General features: G+C 34.0%; 1 protein-coding gene across 1 annotated transcript in view; it reads left to right on the forward strand.

Annotated features, from left to right (window-relative positions):
* LOC139689666 (sodium channel protein para-like) overlaps positions 1-20055 on the forward strand; it is an 84109-nt gene that overhangs the window by 50385 nt on the left and 13669 nt on the right. Inside the window, exons 19-22 of the mRNA XM_071586856.1 lie at positions 5326-5490; positions 8433-8710; positions 10115-10288; positions 18093-18215. Coding sequence (XP_071442957.1) covers positions 5326-5490; positions 8433-8710; positions 10115-10288; positions 18093-18215 — 740 coding nt within the window. The remainder of the gene's footprint in view (positions 1-5325; positions 5491-8432; positions 8711-10114; positions 10289-18092; positions 18216-20055) is intronic.

Below are 20055 nucleotides of genomic sequence, written 5' to 3' on the forward strand. Positions count from 1 at the left end.
TTGAGTGTCATGTTTTTTTGAATGTTGCTATAGTTTAGCTTTTTATTATGTAGACTTCAGTAGCATCAATTGAAAACTTTTATTTTTAAGTTATACATACCTTATTTTTCAGCATTTAAGAATTATTTCAGCTCATTTATGTTTTGAATCTAATTTTTATTGAATATTTCATTGTTGGGATATTTCACTCTTTTGGACCATGCACTTCTTCATATGAAATTTCTAAGTATACATAGTCCTTTACGGAATGGAAATTACTAATGAATATAAATGAAATGAATTATGGACTGTTATGTTGATTTCATCAAGTAAAATTCTTCCTGAAAGTTTTACTATTCTTCACAAGTTAATTTTTGCATTGTTAGGTACCTTTGCATGTAAGTTTTGATTCTTCATCCATGTTAATGGACTCAAGGAATATGATAGTCAAGATACAAATTTTAATCATAAAAAATTACTAGATATAACCGATTGTTGCATCATTTTTCAATTTGTGAATATTTGCTTGAACTTCCTTCACAAAAGTATATATTAACTATTGAAAGCTTTGCTTTTGGACAAATACAAAATACTCGATTGTGTTCTTTCATTTTAATGACCTTAAGAATTGTTCAAATCTTTATGAAGACAACATAGGTTTTCATAATCTATTAATGTCAAGGTATATTTTACATGTGTACAAGGTTAATCATTCATTCAAGGAATCATCTTATTTTTTCCTTTTGTAAATATCTCAGCAATTTCAAAATTTGGTGGTCTGAGAGTTAATTGTTACATTTTGAATTCAATGTTAGGCTCCCTGGATGATCCTCATAGATGTAGCTAGGCTTGCAAAGTTCTATTCTATAAACATTCCTTTGGTCAACTGCTTGAAGTTGGCGCAAAGGTGTGAGATAATTTTGTAAAAGCTTGATTGTGGTTTGAAAGGGATTATAGGGCATTTGTTATTTTCATTACATCTAATGACATAGGCTTAATAAATCCTTTTATTGGATGAAATTTCAAGCAGTCGCAACAAGCGCTTCTAGTAGTAGTAGTTTTTTGGGGACGCGACCGACAGCTGAGGTCATTTGCGCCATAGGGGATGGACAGGAAAGGATGAAGGGTGGAGAGAAACCCGAAGTCAGCATTAGCCTACTCTTTACGAAAGGCGCCAAGGGGTCCGCAGTTTAACGTCCCATCCGACGGACGGCGTACTCACTCAAAGTGTCCTTCACAAAGCACCTCAAGTAGGGATCGAGATACCTCTGAAAAATATTCAACACCGCCGGGATTTGAACCCGCACCCTCAGGGTGGGAAGCCAGTACGTTAGCCCCCAGGTTAGTAGGTCACAATTTAGGTTGTCAATTTCCTAATTTTCGTAAAACTACTGGTGTCTCTGTAGCTCCCAGTTTTCATCAAATCACTGTCATCATCTTAAATTTTCTAGAAGCATCAACAATCCAATCAATTCACTCTGTTCTAGAAATCTACTCCCTCATATCATGGCATTGTTTCTTGAAGTTCATGCATATGCAAATGATGATGATAGGTATCTGTGGCCATGGAAACATTGGAGGTTATCAATCGGTATCATAACTATTTAGTGTTCCTTCAGCTTCTCTTAGATACATATCCTAATGCTAACTGTTCGGTGGGTGAGTCTGGGGATAAGGCTGTAGAATGGAGATTGTTTATTAGGTCCATTAGGTGGAAGTGAAGATGAGACCCCCAGAGTTGTATCTCTCTTTGAGAGTGTGGACATTATTTGATACCATAACTTTAAGAGAAAAATTATCCGTATTTTAATCTGTTCCCACCAAATAAATTGCAAGTTAGTCTTCATTACTACAAAAGATGTATGATTTTTCCAAAAAATGTGCATAATCAAGAGTTGACTGTCTGAATTAAAGGTGCATAAAATATAACAGAAAATAGTGGCAGAATATAATGCTACAGAAGCAACTGGGGTTATTAATGTCATTTTGTAAGTATTATTTGTACCATTTTTTTCATTTGAACTTTGCATTAATGACCTGGAGGGTTTAACATTGGATATGAGTTAGGAATACTGAATTGTTTTTGATTAATCTTATTAAGTTGTGCGACTAATTATTTCCTATTGACCACATGATGAATTTTGTGTAGTTCTTCAGTTTTAATAGTTTTTAATTTTCCATTCTAAGCCCAGGCAATTATATCATTTACATTGTAGCTTTTCTATCTAAAGAAATATTCTTTAAGCATTTAACAATACTTTGTTTTCCGGGCATTCATTAACATTGATAATTTCGTATTTAGTATCATTAAATGGTAAAACATTGATACAGCATAAGGAAGCAAATTGTTCATCTTGGAAAAACCATGGGTTTGTATACAGCAGTGCTTTTTCATGAAATTGAATTTCATCTCTGCCATATCCCCTTCTGCATTTCTCTCTTCCATCCAATAATTAATAAATGGATCCTACTGCATGCTTCTTCACCACGAAAGTAAATCTATCTTGCTTTTCACTCAATATAACTTCTTCAATGACTTCTCTTTCTCCAAATGTCATTGTTCTATTTCTGATATGAGAGAGAGAGAGGCTGCACAACTTCAAAAGTAGTTGCCCTGACTTTGGTGTGCATGGTACAAAATACAATTCTGTCATCAATCTTTGAAAAAACTATGTCTTTTAATCTTAAATTGACAAATTGGCAACAGTAAGATATTCATAAAGACATAAGAAACCTACTCACAATCATAATGATTTTTCTTCAAACTATACTTTCTAAACAATACAGCATGAAAATATTCTTGTTAATATATTAATTGTACCCATTTTACATGAAACAATTCTTTTATCATGATTACAGACTTTTAGCAATTGGTATCTATTAGATAACTGGGATGAGGTTAAGAGGGTGAATTAAAATGTTATCTACCCATTTCAAATGTTAGCTTGTTTGTCTATTAGATTCCTATTAATGTATCATACATCTGGTGTAATTTGCAAATTTTTAAAGAATTGTTTGAGCTTATAGTTTGAAATATTTTTTCTCTAATTACTTTATAATTATTCACTTTTGCATTTTGTTTTTTTTTAACTTCAAAAATTAATTATTATTGTATTGTTTATTGAAGGAGAAAGAGAAAGACTTGGTTATCAACTTTGAGAACCACATTCTAAATGCATTTCCATATTGGGTGTTGGCTTATTTGACAACTTCAATTACGGTGCTATATTATTACTCTCTTTGATTTTTAGATTTTGTTTTATTGTTCTTATTGTTATTCTTAGTATGCTTGTGCTATCATTTTTCACTTACATTTTTAAAGAAGTGCAGAATGTTGGTTAATTAAAAAAGGCTACTTATTACACCTTTCTACTTTCTTCTTGTTCCATACTTTTTCATTATAGTGACTATTATGAAATAACTGCAATGAGCATATTGGTGTCTTCATAAGTTATATGGCCATCTTAATAAAATTAAAGGTAGTTTGATAAAAATTCAATTTTTTTGTTGTAATGGAGGCCATGTTATAAGTTGTCAATAATAAATTAGTCTTATTTAAAGTTTTGTATCCAATTAAATTGATTTTCATCTGGATAATATTTTTGAAATTTGGCATTTCTTTTGCTTTCAACAAATTGTTTACTTAAATTCATATCCAAATCATACTTAATAGTAAATACATGTAAATAAAAATATTATTTGAGCCACAATATGAAAATATTATATTTTAATTTTACAGCAATAAGGAACAAATTCAATCTTTATAAGTATCACTGCAACATGCATTTTTCCTAGCCTTTATTTAAATTAACCTCTTTACCGATTACTCCCAAAGATAATATCATACAATTGGGATTCAATTTTATGTGTATTCTGCTTGTTAATGGGAGTTTGATAGATGTTTTACTGTTTTTGTGTTGTTCCTTCATTAAACTTATCAAGACGTTCTTAGTACAAACCATTGATGGAGTTAATTGGAACAAAGTTTCCCCATGATAAATTGTGTCCCTTTTAAGATAAACTTGCTATACCAATTAGTAATTGATTTGCCAGGTTTATAGCCCATTGCATTATTCATAAAAATTGCTTGTTGTGAATATCCCTCTTCAAGTATCATTATGAGAAATATTCTGGTTTCATGATTGTCACTATTTAATAGTGAAGTGGTTAGAATGTCTTCAAGCTAAAGAGATGCATCATCTCATCCTTATCACTAAAAATTTGATTGATTATCAGGAAATTGATCCATGGATTATCCTTTTACTCCTCTGAATTCCTGACTCAAAAATTAAGTAGTCTTAAGGATCTATGTGTTTATGTTTCATTGCAGTCTTACTGTTAATACTGCATAAAAAGTCTTTCATAAAAGTCACCCATGGTCATAGCATTTGTGATGCGGGCAAAATGAGGTTATCATATTCTATGGTGTTAATCCTTATGAACCGTAATAATAACCTAATTCAGTGAAAACCTACCTCAATATTATAAAATTTTTGAAGCTTCAAATTTGTTTCTGATATGAATTGCCCCTTAAAATTAAAATGCCATTCTTGTCATTTCCTCCACGTTTATGAATTGATGTTTGATTGCTCATGGTATGAACTAACTAAGTGATAAATATGAGTTAAGTTGCTATGGAACATTGGAAACTTCCAATAAATTTCATTTCTTGTTCCATACTTGTTGTATTTCTTGGATTGCTAATGAGTAAAGTGACTAATGTGTGACTTGCTTTGTACCTCCCATTTGATAAAAAAATGTCTTGAGACTTGAGTTGTTTCAGCATGGATCGCGAATGCTCACAGTTTTAAAATTCTTAACGTTCCTCTTGCACTAATTATAAAACACTAAATACCCAGGCTCATTAAGATACATTACTAACATGTGAACTTTTTTTAACTTTGGAATGAATATACAAAACACTTGGCATATTACATTGCATGCAGAGTCTGAGCACAAGGTTTCATATTTTCTTTTAATTAATAAAGAACCTCTTTGTTACTTTTTTCAAACCACTTCTACATATAATGAAAATTAACACTCACTAGAAACTTAATAACTTTTAAAATCAATTGCATTATGTGGATGCTCTTTTATGAATCCCTAAAATAATAGTCTTTAATTATCTAATATTTAGCTTAGTTTTCTTCATTGTAATAATTTCATTATGTTCAGTTGCATTAAAATTTGATCCATCTGTTGCATTCATAAACTATTTTATATTGGCTCAGACATAACTGTTCATTTTACAAAAAGTGACTCATTCGGTTTAATACATTAGTTAATTGTTAATACATCTAGAGATAATGTTAGAATTGGCCATTTAAAACTGTGTTCATTTGTCCTTAACTGTGGAATTACTATTCTGTGGCCATGATCGTGGTAACAATTTAGATCTGAACACTGAAGATATATCAGCTGATGGTCTCATGTCTCCAGACAAGAAGAGCCCTAAAGATGTAACTCCACATGAAGTCACCATAGGAGACAGAATGGAGTACACCGCTCATGGTGAGCAATGGTTCCCTGAAGGAAAACTGGCTGCATCACTTTCAGGCAGAGTGGAATGGATCTCACTAACATCCATTCTGTCCCTGAGAATACTGAACACATTTCATATTACATTAAATGTTGGGTTGCGAATATTTTTCATAAATAGTTGATTGTAAGAATATTGTTTCATATATACCGTAGTTGAAATCACCAACTATATTGGACATTTCTTTAAATATCAGTTCTTATGTATATATCCCATTTTGTTGTAATTCATTATTTTTTTCGCAGTTCTCATTCATCAGATGCATAGCTCCCCATGTCATTCTAATCTCTCCCCACCCTTCTACCTCATGCCATGTCATCATCCTTGAACCCCTCAATCCATGTGGATTAGTGTGACATCAAAATAGTCAGAAATATTGGTGCTTAAAATAGAAATAGAGTGCTTATGAGCCAGTTACGCCACTAAGTCATCGCAAGCATTCTTCTAGACTGCGATTCAAAGCCAGTCCCTTTGATTTTCTGCCAAGTAGGTACTTTAGGCACTTAAGCTGCTGATTTGCCCTCTTGAGGCTAAAGGAAAATATGTTACATTAAAATTTCTGTAAATTAGCCGTTATAGAATGAGATGGTAAGAAGTTTACAGAATAATATTCATAAATGCAATTTTTTCAGTTATCATTTTAAGAAGTTTTGAATTTTTTAAATTGGAAATTGGTAGCAGTATGAAATGACTGCTCAATGGAAATATTTAATTCTTGATTTGTAGATTTTGATCCAGATATACTCATTTATTCTGTTGTCAATAAAAATTAAAATAATTTTATATTGACCTGATGTATAGTTATTTAGATATTTTTCCTTATAAATTACAATCAAATACATGTATGTGGATACTTAAACTTACCTATAACAATCAGTTGTGAACTAATCCACTTGGACTACTAGCTTATATTTCCAAGCAATTATCGATGTTTATTTCTTTTCCATAGTAAAACTACCAAACATTATTCACGATAAATGTAACGTTAGATTTTCTGAATAAATAAATCTAAGATGAGAAAATATAGGTTATATTATATTTTCATATCATATTTATAGTTAAATAATTATGTTAATTCCAAAATTCCAGTGCCATTACCACATGTGGCCATATTTGATATTTACAAGGGCAAGTCAATAAAAAAGTCCCACACAGTTGCAAGAATAGCGTAGAATCTGTTACAGACATTTCATTGCCTATGCTTAGAACATCCACTGTGCAGTTCCTATTTAGTCCTTAGTGATTTTCATATGTTCGGGTCCCTGAAAAATCATTTGGCTGGCCGACGTTTTGAAAATTATGATACCACAGACCTTAGAGGTTACTCCATAACTGCGGCAGCAAAAAAAAAGACTTCTTAGCTGCCAGCCATCAATAATGAAATACAGATTAGATGAGTGTTTAAATGTACAGGGTGAATATGTAGAAAAGTGAAATAAATTTCAGGAAGTTACTTTGATTATTATTGCCTCTATCAAAGTTTGCAAGTTATTAATTTACTTGCCCTGGTAATTCAATATACATAAGTCACCTCTACCCTATACATTCCTTCTACATATAAATCCTTACATTGGCCTTATTATCAACTATATATAAAAATAATTAGTTGTTAAAGTTGATATTTTGTGAATTAGGTTTCCTATTAATAAGTATAAAATATAGTGAGCTATGTGTTCCACCTTCATGTTTGCCATTTTTTTCCTCTAAAAAATCCTAGAGCACCACTGGGACTTATGTTCAAATACTACAAAATATTCTTTTGAAAATTAATATGCCATCTTAGAATGAAGCTACTTAGAGTTGACTCAGTGCCCAAATCATGACATATGCCACTGGCCCTCCTTTGGGTACGTTGGTATGGAGAGAGCACCTACTGAGAATGTATGGTCTCTCTATGCATTCCCAAGGGATTAAGAGGAGTGAGAAAAGGACTTGGATGGTTGGTGATTGTTTGGCAACCTATTTATATCTATTATAACTTTCTTGTGAATAAGTTGATACTAGTTGCCTTGGTCATTTTTCTTATTTTTGAAAAATAAGATATTGATAAATAAAGCTCTGTGAGCATGGAAATTTATGGGCCCATATGAATTTGATTCACTCAGCTTGAGACTCATGAAGAAAAAGTCAACATTCATGTGACTTTGAGAGAAAAATCTCTTTCCCATGGAAAATCATGACGCCAGTTGTATGTTTAAGATTGAAATTGATAGATGGCACATTTCTCCTGGGTTGACGTTCCAGCTCTCGCATCTGATTAAACAATATACTAATGCATTACTTGGTCCTTTATTGTATGAGCCACAAAAAAGAACATAATGATCATAATAATTAGCTTGGCACTGTGATTGGAAGTACCAAAACCTGTGCCTACAAGGTGAGAGAGGCCATTAAGGGCTGAGAGAGGATATCAGGCCAAAACCTAATGGATCACATTGTGTAGTACCATAGTAGGGTCACCCTGGTATGTCCTAGGTAGACATGCATTACCATTCATGAGATCATCAACTTCAGTGGATGAAAGTGAATGAGGGCAAAGAGCTATAGATTTTTTTGTCTACCAAAATCTTGATGATCCTGATGTTTTCTTATTTAGGGCTTTTGCTGGAGACATGTCAGATCTTATTTGACTTACATTATGATGATTATTATCTGACTGACTCATATTATGATGATTATATGATTATTATTTGAGTTATATTTCCATCTAAATTTTCAGTTTTAATCTTAAATAATTTATTTTGAAAAGTATAAAAATAACCATTTCACTGATTAAATCATTTGGTTTAATCTTTTGGCTATTGGGAAGACTATTTGTTTAATATTTCACTCTTAACTATATTCATTGGGCACATTCATTCTTTTGTGCTGGTGTTATAAATGAATTACTAATGGGATGTTATGATGCTTGCAGGACATGAAGATGGTGAGGAAGAAGATGAAGGAGAGGAAGGGGTTGATGGCCTTCTAGTAGAGGAAGGAAAACCTCCCCCAGATGGAGTAAGGGAAGATTCCCCTGCTGGGTGTTGTCCAAACCGTTGTTACAAGTGCTTTCCATTCTTAGCTGGTGATGACAATGCTCCCTTCTGGCAAGGATGGGCCAACCTTCGACTGAAAACCTTCCAGCTCATTGAGAATAAATATTTTGGAATGGCTGTCATCACAATGATTGTCCTCAGTAGTATGGCTTTGGTGAGTCTTGAAAGTGTAATAAGTCTCCAGAGTTTTAACTTTTATTGAATAATAAGGTATTACAATGACCTCCTTCCCGTACCTAGCACAGGCCCCACTGAAATGGCTCCAACCCCCTTCCTCCCACTCCTCCCTGCTGATGGGGAAATTTTAAATTGATGATTATGTCAATTCTCCACCAAGCCTTACAAATGCACCCTCACTTGGTCCATTATCATATTCCTCACCAAATTCTTCCCAGCACCAGCAGCATCATAACCAACCAGCCACCTTCCCCCCTCACACATCCTACTACACATCATCACCTCCATTCAACTCCCATAAACACTAGTGGGTAATTTTATGTAACTCACCTAAAGGCATTGCACAGCAACAATACCTGAGTTGTGTAATCAAGACTTTTATATGGAATTAACAAAGCTTTTGAGATTTTTAAATCATGAAGCAGTTCCATGAAATCAAGCTTGGAGTAATTTTGACATATCAAATGAAAGATAGATTTAAAAAATTCTTATGGTCCCTACAAAATCACTCCCTATTCTTTAATTCTCATCATTACTGACAGAAATTTAATGATCACATATTAAATTATTCCTATGAATTTTCAGGATATCATAACTATCATTATATTTTTCAACAAAGATGCATGGATATCAACTGAGAAACTATTAATAATTATTTATTGCACATTTTTATGGCTTTGGAGGATAGTCATGTCATGGATTACCATGTTTTAATATGTTAATGGACTTTTAGTGGTTGATTTTGGTGACTGCACAAGAGGTTAGTGTAGTAAGTAAAATAAGGGTTGAAATTTTTAAGACTGAAAATTTAAATATCTTCTTTTTTAACATTAATTTTTAACCTTAAAATCTTTATTTAAAAGTTTCTCCCTGGATGACACAGGTTTTCATCTCAAAATCATGATCTTTATTATTCAATGGATGGTTACACAACCCTTTCATGCTGGTACTCAGCATGTGTCAAAAATGTTTTCTGGTTCCTCAATACAGCATCCTTTGGACCATTTAAATAGCCCCTGCAGGGATGGTAATCCTACTCTTCTGGAACTGGTGCATTAAAAATTACTATTAAATAGAGCCTTTAAAGAGCATAGTGTTAGTTAAATATGTACTTCTTAGGCTAGATTTAACACAAAGCAAATCACTTTTGGAATTAGCTTTTCATAGAGAAAAAGATATTTCAATCAATGAAAAGCTTTGTTTGCTGGTAAGAATATTCATTATTTGTTCAATAAGGGCAATTTAAACTAATATGATGAAAATACTTCCAAACTTAGTGTTGTAAACTTCTATTATTAAATGCCCTCGTTGTAATAAGCATAGGTGAGTTGTTCATTATATTTACTCAAAACTTATATTATTCATGTAATCTTTTTCTTAGGCCCTAGAAGATGTCCACCTTCAGCAGCGTCCAATTTTACAAGATATTCTGTATTATATGGACAGAATATTTACTGTTTTTTTCCTCTTAGAAATGCTGATCAAATGGCTGGCGCTAGGGTTCAAGAAATATTTCACAAATGGATGGTGCTTGCTGGATTTCATCATTGTCATGGTGAGATCATTTCTGAAATCCACACTTCTATCAAAGGCTAACAACTTTTTAAATATTATGTAATCGAACTCTAACTGTTATGGAAATATTATCTCAAGAATGATCAATTTAGATTTTTTCCTAGAAATATTAAGGATTCTCTGTTGGTTTAACTTTTTCTTCTAATGTATGCTGTATAGGTATTCTTCCTGATCCATTGACCTTCTCTTGAAAATGGTTTGAAGTGATCCATCTCTATACTCATTATGTTAGTTACACATCTGAGTTCATTTTGATATTTCTACTAAAGCTTCAAAGATGAAATAGGTAGTCAGTAGTGGATGTCAGGTTACCCTCAGATAAACATAATTGAGTCTTTGCCTTCTCATTTACCATTTTTTAAATTGGCCCAGATATAAAGGGTGGTATTTTAAGTGAACTCAAGTTGATAAACAACCAGTATTTATATGGGGTACATTTCAAGTTTGACCAGAAAGTAATATGCAGGGTGCATTTTAATATATACAAGACTGCCGCAGACCAAAATCCATTTCCAAAAAGAAGGGAACAGTGCCTAGGTGTAAGAGTATGCCACTTCTATGCCTTTCAAAGAAACCTTCCCAGGGCCATAATATATACACTAGAGCCATCCATGGCATATCTTTCGCTTGGTGCACTCTGTACCAAGAATAAAAGTGTGGAAATTTGTTGTGGAAGAGAATAAGGTAGATAAAGTTTGCAGCAGCATGTTGCTTGTGTCGTAGAAATTTTGTTGCAGCCTGTTGCTTGTGTCGTAAAATTACTACCTCTCCCACTGACTGCTGTGTCAACTAATATACCAATACATACCATTTAAAAAAATAAGGAAAACTCTATGATAATCTGTGAAGAGACAATGAATCTAATAATAGCCAGCAAATATTAAAATAACTGTCACTCCCTCCCTCAGTCTCTAAAGGTATCGGAATAATCTTAAATTAAAATTACAATTTCAGAGTGTAAAAATCATTAATCTTGACCTAGATCAAATCCAGATCCCTCAAATACTAGCCAAGCATAAATAATAATGCACATTTAATAGACTGTTAAAAGTTATTGTCGCAGTACCTCCTGAAGTTTCTTTGAATTTTTCAATGGTAAAAACACCACAGTATTTAAATTTGGCTTTAGGCTCATGCTCTGTGGTGCTAAGTGCAAGACTAAAAATACTTGTGGCATTTCATGCATGGTATTCCACCACAATATCTTGTTCCTTTGAAGCCCTCAAAATTTCAGATTGTAAGAGGACTCCTCGATAGCTTAACTGGCTAAAGCACTTGACTGGGCATCGAAGGATCCGCTTTCGAATCCTGGTCAACGCAAGTGATTTTTACACCCTGAAATTGTTGCACTGCAATGCACATTTAGTGGATTACTCCATTGAAAAATTATTGTCACAGTATTTCCAGCAGTTTCATGGAAAATTCAAACTAAAAATATTCTAAAAGAATGAAAACCCCTAAAATAATGAGATTGAATATGAAAAACAATTAGCAAAATCACTTTTAAAGTCCTGTCCTTCTCAAAATTACGATTAAAAATTATTGATTGTGATAGGAGAAATCATGGTAATTTAGAAATCAAATGTTCAGAATTAAATTGAGTGGACCATATACAGTTGTACATGGGGTAGCCTTTTTGCTGACATTTTCAAATCATTTCTCGAGTTTTTGTACCCTCACATGGATCGAGCATTTCTTATAAAAGGCCATACCTAGTTATTATGTGGCTATTCTTTATTCTGGTCAATTTAACTTTTCATTTTTATGAGAATTATTTTAGAATTCCTTCTGAAAGGTACATTGAAGTAAAACTTGGTGGACACAACTAGGTTAGATACATTGGTTGATTAAATTTATTTCTCTGTTAATATCTTCTATTGCCACCTTATTGAGCCTTTACATAACAATTTAAAAGGTTACATTACTATCATGACTCCACAGATAAAATGGCATGGGGGAGGATGTTAGATTTAGTTCTGAAGTTAGTGATATACTACCTTGATCAAAAAGTTCCCGGAATAACCACCGTGTGCCGCTCCCATCGTTCCGATTTGAGTTCTGTTTTTTTTTGTTAAATTGGTACATCTGTTGTTGATATTCCCTTTAAATCTTAGTGTCATAACTTGACATTTGCAAAAGTTACGGTCGGTTTTCGGTATGTCCATCAGTGCTTCCTGCGATTTTTCCATTACTTCCTCTCGGCTGCTAAAACGCGTTCCCCGTAATGGTTTTTTAACTCGATTGAACAGAAAGAAGTCACAGGGAGCCAAATCAGGTGAATTCGGTGGCTGTTGGATGGTATTTGTTGCATTTTTCGTCAAAAAATTACGAATAATGATAGCACTGTGCGACGGTGCGTTATCATGGTGCAAAATCCACGAGTTTTCTGCCCACATTTCTGGTCTCTTTCGGCGAATTGCTTCACGCAAACGTCTCATAACGCCCAAATAATACTCTTTGTTTACTGTCTGGCCTTCTGGCAAAAATTCATGATGCACTACACCGTTGTAATCCATGAAAACCGTCAGCATTGCCTTCTTTTTTGACTGAAAACGACGTGGTTTTTTTGGTCTCGGCTCATTTGGTGAACGCCATTCACTTGCCTGATGTCTGGATTGCGTGTCGTACTCATAAACCCACGTCTCGTCTCCAGTAATGATCCTTTTGATGAATGTGGGATCGGATTCAGCCTCGCAAATCATGTCTTTTGCGACGTCAACACGGTCTCTTTTTTGCATGAAATTGAGGTCTTTTGGCACAAATCATTAACCACAATGTCTTGGGCGGATCCATAGGCAATGTTCAAGTCCTCCGCTATTTCTCTGATGGTTAATTTGCGTTTATTGACCAACATTTCTTTTACTTTATCAATTTTTTCACCGACTTTCGATGTCGATGGTCTGCCACTGCGTTCATCATCTTCGATTGACTCACGACCACTTCTGAACCGCTCGTGCCACTGGTAAACGACCGTTTTTTTTAGAGAATCGTTGCCGAAACACTTTTCCAACATTTCCAACGTCCGTGCGCCACTAAATCCGTTTTTTACGCAAAATTTAATACAAGTTCGTTGTTGCAAATTTAAATCCATTTCTGAAATTGTAAAAAATCGCCAACACACACAGAGATAGATGTACTATTGGCTACGTAACTTTTGCAAATGTCAAGTTATGACACTAAGATTTAAAGGGAATATCAACAACAGATGTACCAATTTAACAAAAAAAACAGAACTCAAATCGGAACGATGGGAGCGCCACACGGTGGTTATTCCGGGAACTTTTTGATCAGGGTAGTATATTTCATGAGGTTTTATGTATTGTGGTGAGTATACATCTTTACATCATAGAATTCATTTCATGATTTATTTTTTCATTGGTAGTGTCCCTTATAAATAAGCATTGTTTGTTGACGATCTTGATATTGGTTTGGTAATTAATTATGAAGCTTCAATAAATAATTTAAAACGGTTTCTGAAGAAAGTAAATCTTTTTTTCAGTATACTATATGTATCAAGGTGATTTATTTTCGAAACTATTATAATTTTTTTATCTTACAATGCCAGTTGTTGTATTAATTTATGGTTATCTTTGCCTGCATCAGGATACCTTCCTCTTTTAATTTCTATTACAGCAGATTCCAGAAGTATAGATAAAATGGGCAGTTCCTGAAATCAGTCTTTTTATGCTCTAGGCTAATGTTTTTTATTTTTAATCCATCACCTAATGAGGCTTAAGCATCATAATTCTTCCTCTGCCTGTGACTTATATTCATCATCATTTCCAATTTTAGGTTTTACAGCTTTGATGAAAATTAATTGCTATGATTTCCCTAGCTGTGTTATGAATAGCAATTTGAAAACAAGGAGCACTCCTTGTTTTCAAATTGCTCCTTGTTTAAAGCTCATAATTCAAAATATTTGTTGCAAGCAGTCGTAAAGAGTTTACATTTGCACCTTTGGTGGTGAGCATCATTGAGATAGTGATGCATTGGACTCTTAAATTTCCTTAAGTTCAACAAATGTCATTTGAGTAACTATTTGAACAAATTCTTTTCATACCACAGTTGTTTCATATTTCAGAAATGTTATAAATAATATTTCCTCAGTCTCCTTAATGCTTTCAATTTTCCTGAGTGGCTTCATATTATTGAATTCACCCTCACTCAAGTAAATTGCGTACACCCACAAAAAAGTTCTAAGTTGTGTTGGTAGTTGTAGTAGTTTTAAGGGGAGGCGACCGACAGCTAAGGTCATTTGCGCCATAGGGGATGGACAGGAAAGGATGAAGGGTGGAGAGAAACCCGGCGTCGGCATTAGCCTGCTCTTTACGAAAGGCGCCAAGGGGTCCGCAGTTTAACGTCCCATCCGACGGACGGCGTACTCACTCAAAGTGCCCTCCACAAAGCACCTCAAGTAGGGATCGAGATACCTCTGAAAAATATTCAACACCGCCGGGATTTGAACCCGCGCCCTCAGGGTGGGAAGCCAGTACGTTAGCCCCCGCACCATCTCGATCCCCTAGATCCTAAGTTGTGTTTTACACTGTTACATTCTGTAGAGTTGGCTGACTAGTATTGTGTATGAGGATTTGAAAACTGGATGCAAATCTTATTAAAATATAAAGAATGATGTTGATTGAACCACTTATGAAGGATAGAGTCAGTAATGTATTTCTCCAAACTAGATATCACTATTTGTGTTTTGTTCCTTTTCTACCGTCCTTTCCATCTTCATTCTAAATAAATTTTATTACTAATTTTCTTCTACTAAATGCTTTATAAAGTTTTTAATTCCTATTAAAATTTTACTCTACATTGAAATTAAACTAATATATTAGGTTAGATTTTGAGTTTGAAGAGAACGGTTTTCTTTGCATAAAGCCTTATGTTTTTTTTGTGAAATTGTGGGTTAGTCTATAACCTCAAAAAACATTTTTCCTCGCAAACTATAATAATGAAAATAGCATTAACTTCAGATAGAACTTCAGAGGCTCACATCAAGGCTTATGAGTTAGGTTCCGAATGCCAGGGGCAGTTGACTGGAAGAAGCAGATAAGGAGCAACTTTGATTGGCATAATTTTTATTGGTCATTACAAATGATTGACAATAGAATAGTTGGTGGTTTGATTACATCATTGTGAATCCTTGATGCTGGACATTTGAGAGTTGACTGAGAATTTTTCCAAGGATTCTTTCAGAGGTATCCTTCAATCAAGGTCACAAATATTACGGTAGAGTTAATTACTCAACCATGGAATGGAATTAGTTGGACAACCAAATTAGAGATTAGGTATAGCATTAGTGCCCTAAATTTCAAATAAACAAAATAACTGTTTCTTGTTAATGTCAAATATATGCAGTTCACTTAGAAATGAAAAAGTATGCTGCATATTATTGAGGATGAATGCCAACTTTTTTTTCTGTAATTTTCTGAAATTTAGTAAAAGCATCCTTATTGAAAAGATTTTGCAATGTATTTGCTGATTTTCTATAAGCACTTGATGCTTGTCATGAAATAGTACAATTTTTTGTCTAACTGGGGATTCAAAACTTCTAATAAAACTAAAGAATTACTGAAAGGTGGCAAACAAATATTAAATAAAAGAACAAAGAGGAGCCGACACCAGCAAAAGTTTTGAAGCATAAGCATCCAGCTTTGGTGGACTTGTGGAAGATCACAGATAAACTGCATAAAGCTATGTTGAAGAATGACTGCAGGAATATTTTTGTTATTAACAGAAAGCATTAGAAGTAAGCAGTTACTCTTGGTCAGGAGTTATATGGAAACAAAGTAACATACATCATTGTGCCATGTTCACAGTGCAAGTAATACCTGGTGATGGGCTTCACATATTATAGTCATGCCTTTTGCTGTGCTAACGCTGTATTTAAAACTCCCCTCCAATACTCACTCAAATGTATTAAGTTCATAAAAGTAGATCCTGTGTGGAATGAAAAAACTGATTGAAAGAAATTTCAACTTCAGTTCCATGATGGAGTGGTTGAGAGGATGGATATGGCTAGGAGAGTTTCCATTATCTCAGCCATTCCAGCATGTCATGTCGTGCCCAATGCCAGCAATTACTAGGCAGAAACTAGGATTTAATTTTTAGAATCAAAAGAATCATCTTGGTGGCCCGATTAGTTCATTTTTATACTTTTAACTAATTTTCACTATGCTCTTATTTTCTCTTCCATTTCCTGCTGTGTCTTAATTATTTCATTTGCATTCTTCATTCACGAAAGAAATCTTTGGCATTCTCAGTTATGCACCTCTGATTAGTGTACTATGAAATATGTAAATACAAGAAGATGAGAAGTAGCGTAATTAGATGACAAAAGACAAAAATGAAATGTTTATAGGAATATACATTTTTTATGAAGATGTTTTGAATGAATATTTTTGAATTTTGCTTCAAAAATATGGATTACATTGGTTAAAGAATCTTATTGCACATTATACTTTGGCATGAAATTTACTGAGGGAGAAACATGGAGAGAATTAATAGAATTAAAAAAAAATTGGGAATTCTTTTATTTAAAGAAAAGAGATGCAGTCCATATTTACCATCTTTCAGAAAGAAAATGTAAAAGAAATGACATAATATATGGATAAAAATGATGATCAAACAAAAAACAATAGAAAATAATTCTATGAAACTATGATTTCAAAAGCATTATTTGCAATTGTTTTTTTGTCATTTGCCTCTATGACAAATTAATTGACTCTTTTTTGCTATACTTTATAGGTAACCTACTGGATAAGATAGGTTTTGGATGGACCTAACTGCCAAATAAATATTTTTTGTCTTTCTCGACAAAACCAAAACCTAACATCCTACTCTACAGCAAGCCCCTTTTCATCTTAGTGTTCTTCCTTCCTCACTTCATTATTTTGCTATACATGAATGTATTTTTCACCTTTTAACTTTATTCATTGACAGATAGTAAAGGTAATTCCTACAACTTGAAATAAATGGGTTCCAGAGTGCATGTAACATTTTGGCCAAATTGAATATCTGCTCCAATTGGCCCTCCCTCTCTGAGAATATAGCCAAAACATAGGATCATGAATGCTAGAGTCATCCCTAAGGCTTTCTTAAATCTAGCAATAACTTGAATTCAGCCTTCATAAGCAAATATGGGAGGCGTGCCTAGAGTTTCAATCATAGTATTGACTATCATCAAAGAATAGTTAGAGCAGTTGTTAATAATTTGTCATTGTGACACCATAAGATATTGAGGAAAATACATTCACGCAGATGCATTGATGCATGTGTGTGAATAAAGACTAAGGTATTTATAGTTCCTACAAGTTACACCAAGCATTTAGATTGCCACAAACATTTAATTGGCCAGCTTATGTTGGTAATCATTTTCCTCCTGCTTTCTTTTCAGGATGAAACCATCAAGAATTTGACATATTATTTTGTCCATATTCATTATTAATGTTTGCCAATCAGGATGAATGTAAGGAGAAGAATTTGTGCTTTCATTAATTAAGATTTGGTCTTTTGAGTATAGTTTGCATGAACTTTTTAGTATTGCTAGATGTATCATAATATTCACTTGCCTCATCAGCTTTGAGAAAAATATTCAAGCAACACTTCCCAAAACTGAAATTGTTAGAATGTTTTGTCATCAACTTACTCATATGATCCTTTGTAGTTCTCTAAAGTGAAAGCTATTTCCAACCCTTACCAAGATTTTTCACATGACCTCCTTTCCTGTTTTGCCCTGACAGCAGTAATGACTAATGAATTTCCCTCCTACTACCACTTAGCTGTCGCTGATTAACCTTGCAGCTATATGGGCCGGAGCTGCCGATACCCCTGCATTCCGTTCCATGAGAACGCTGCGAGCACTAAGACCTCTAATGGCTGTTCCACGCTGGGAAGGCATGAGAGTAAGTACAGCTGATGGTGGGCGGGCAGAATAAAGGTGAAAAAGAGACATGGGCTGTAACAACACATGCTCCGTGTCCACCCTCGATCCTTGGGTTCCCCTCTCTCAAACCCCCCCTTTTCTTTCTCTGTGTGTTTTATATATATATATATATATATATATATATATATATATATGTATATATATATATATATATATATATATATATATATATATATATATATATATATATGTATATATATATATATATATATATATGCTTTCGTAGACGTAACACGGAAGTGCCGAATAGTACAATACACAGTAACACACAATATAGAAACACAAAAAAAGAAGAACACTCATACGTTATTTCTTGATATTTCGACGGAAACAATCCATCTTCATCTTAAGATATAGAAGTAATGACTTCTATATCTTCAGATGAAGACGGATTGTTTCAGTCGAAATATCAAGAAATAACGTGCGAGTGTTCTTCTTTTTTTGTGTTTCTATATTGTGTGTTACTATATATATATATATATATATATATATATGTGTGTGTGTGTATATATGTATATATATATATGTATATATATGTATATGTATATATATGTATGTATATATATGTATATGTATATATATGTATGTGTATATATATATATATATATATATATATATATATATATATATTTTCTATATACATGTATGCATAAGTATGTATTTATATGTCTGTGTATGTGCGAGCATGATGAATCCTGCCCCGAAACACACCTTGGTATCCCAAAAACATAATACTGTTACTACTACTCCTGCCTTGTCTCTCTCTCTCTCTCTCTCAAATCTGTCTTTTGTACTGTCCTTTACTGCTGCTTGGTCTACCTAAGCCATGCTCATCATGGTTTGTTAGTTATTGTGCTCACTGTCACCTCTCTCACCTCTCCAAAAGATTTGTGTATTTATTTCAGAGAAGCCTAGGGAGGAATTTTCCCTGAATGCTGTTCATTGTTTGATGTGTCTCCAGTTATGTCTTCATAGGGTGGGACTGGGAAGGACAGGGGAGGGAACTCATCTGTGGGCCCTTGCAGGATCCTCCTCTTTGTGTTACCAAGGAGGGCCTATAGGGGGCCAGTTCCTCACAAATTGTCTAATGCAGAATGGAGAATGTTTTCTTATTGGTATAGTAGCTAAATATATATTTGTACTTCATTTTGCCTAATTCTGTATTTACATTCTTCCATTTTCGCCGCTCATCCATCTTTGTAATCATCTCATCCGTGATCCATGATTTCCTAGTCCTTTTCGCGTTAACGGTTCAAATAGTGTCTTCGGTGGCTTTAGACAACCCTTTCTTGATGCTTTCTCATTTTTCTTCTATAGTACATAGCTCTTTACCATCCTCCATGATTTCCTCTACCGCCTGTTTGTATCCCTTCCTTTTCAAACCATTTAGTGCTTCCACATTCCATTTTCTAACTCGCCGCCCCTGCCTTATCTTTTTGAAACGTACTCTACATTTCATAACAACTAAATTGTGGTCTGAGTCCGCATCCGCTCCTGGGAAGCGGTGCGAATTTACTACACTGTTCCTAAACCTGTGTCTAACCAGGATATAATCTAGCTGATACTTTTCTGAGTCACCTGGCATTTTCCATGTATACCTGGGTCTTTTGTGGTGTCTAAACCAGGTGTTGGTGATGACTAGCCCCTGTCTCCTGCAGAACTCAACTGCTTTCTCCCCGCGGTCATTCCTCGTGCCTAAACCGTAGTCCCCGACCTCGTCACCATCTCTTCCTTTACCTACCATGGCATTCCAATCCCCCATCACTATCAAATGTTTCCCTGCAGGAACACACGCAATT

This window comes from Hetaerina americana, unplaced genomic scaffold, assembly GCF_022747635.1.
Source record: "Hetaerina americana unplaced genomic scaffold, ioHetAmer1.1.p SCAF_27, whole genome shotgun sequence".
NCBI classification, from domain to species: Eukaryota; Metazoa; Arthropoda; class Insecta; order Odonata; family Calopterygidae; genus Hetaerina; species Hetaerina americana.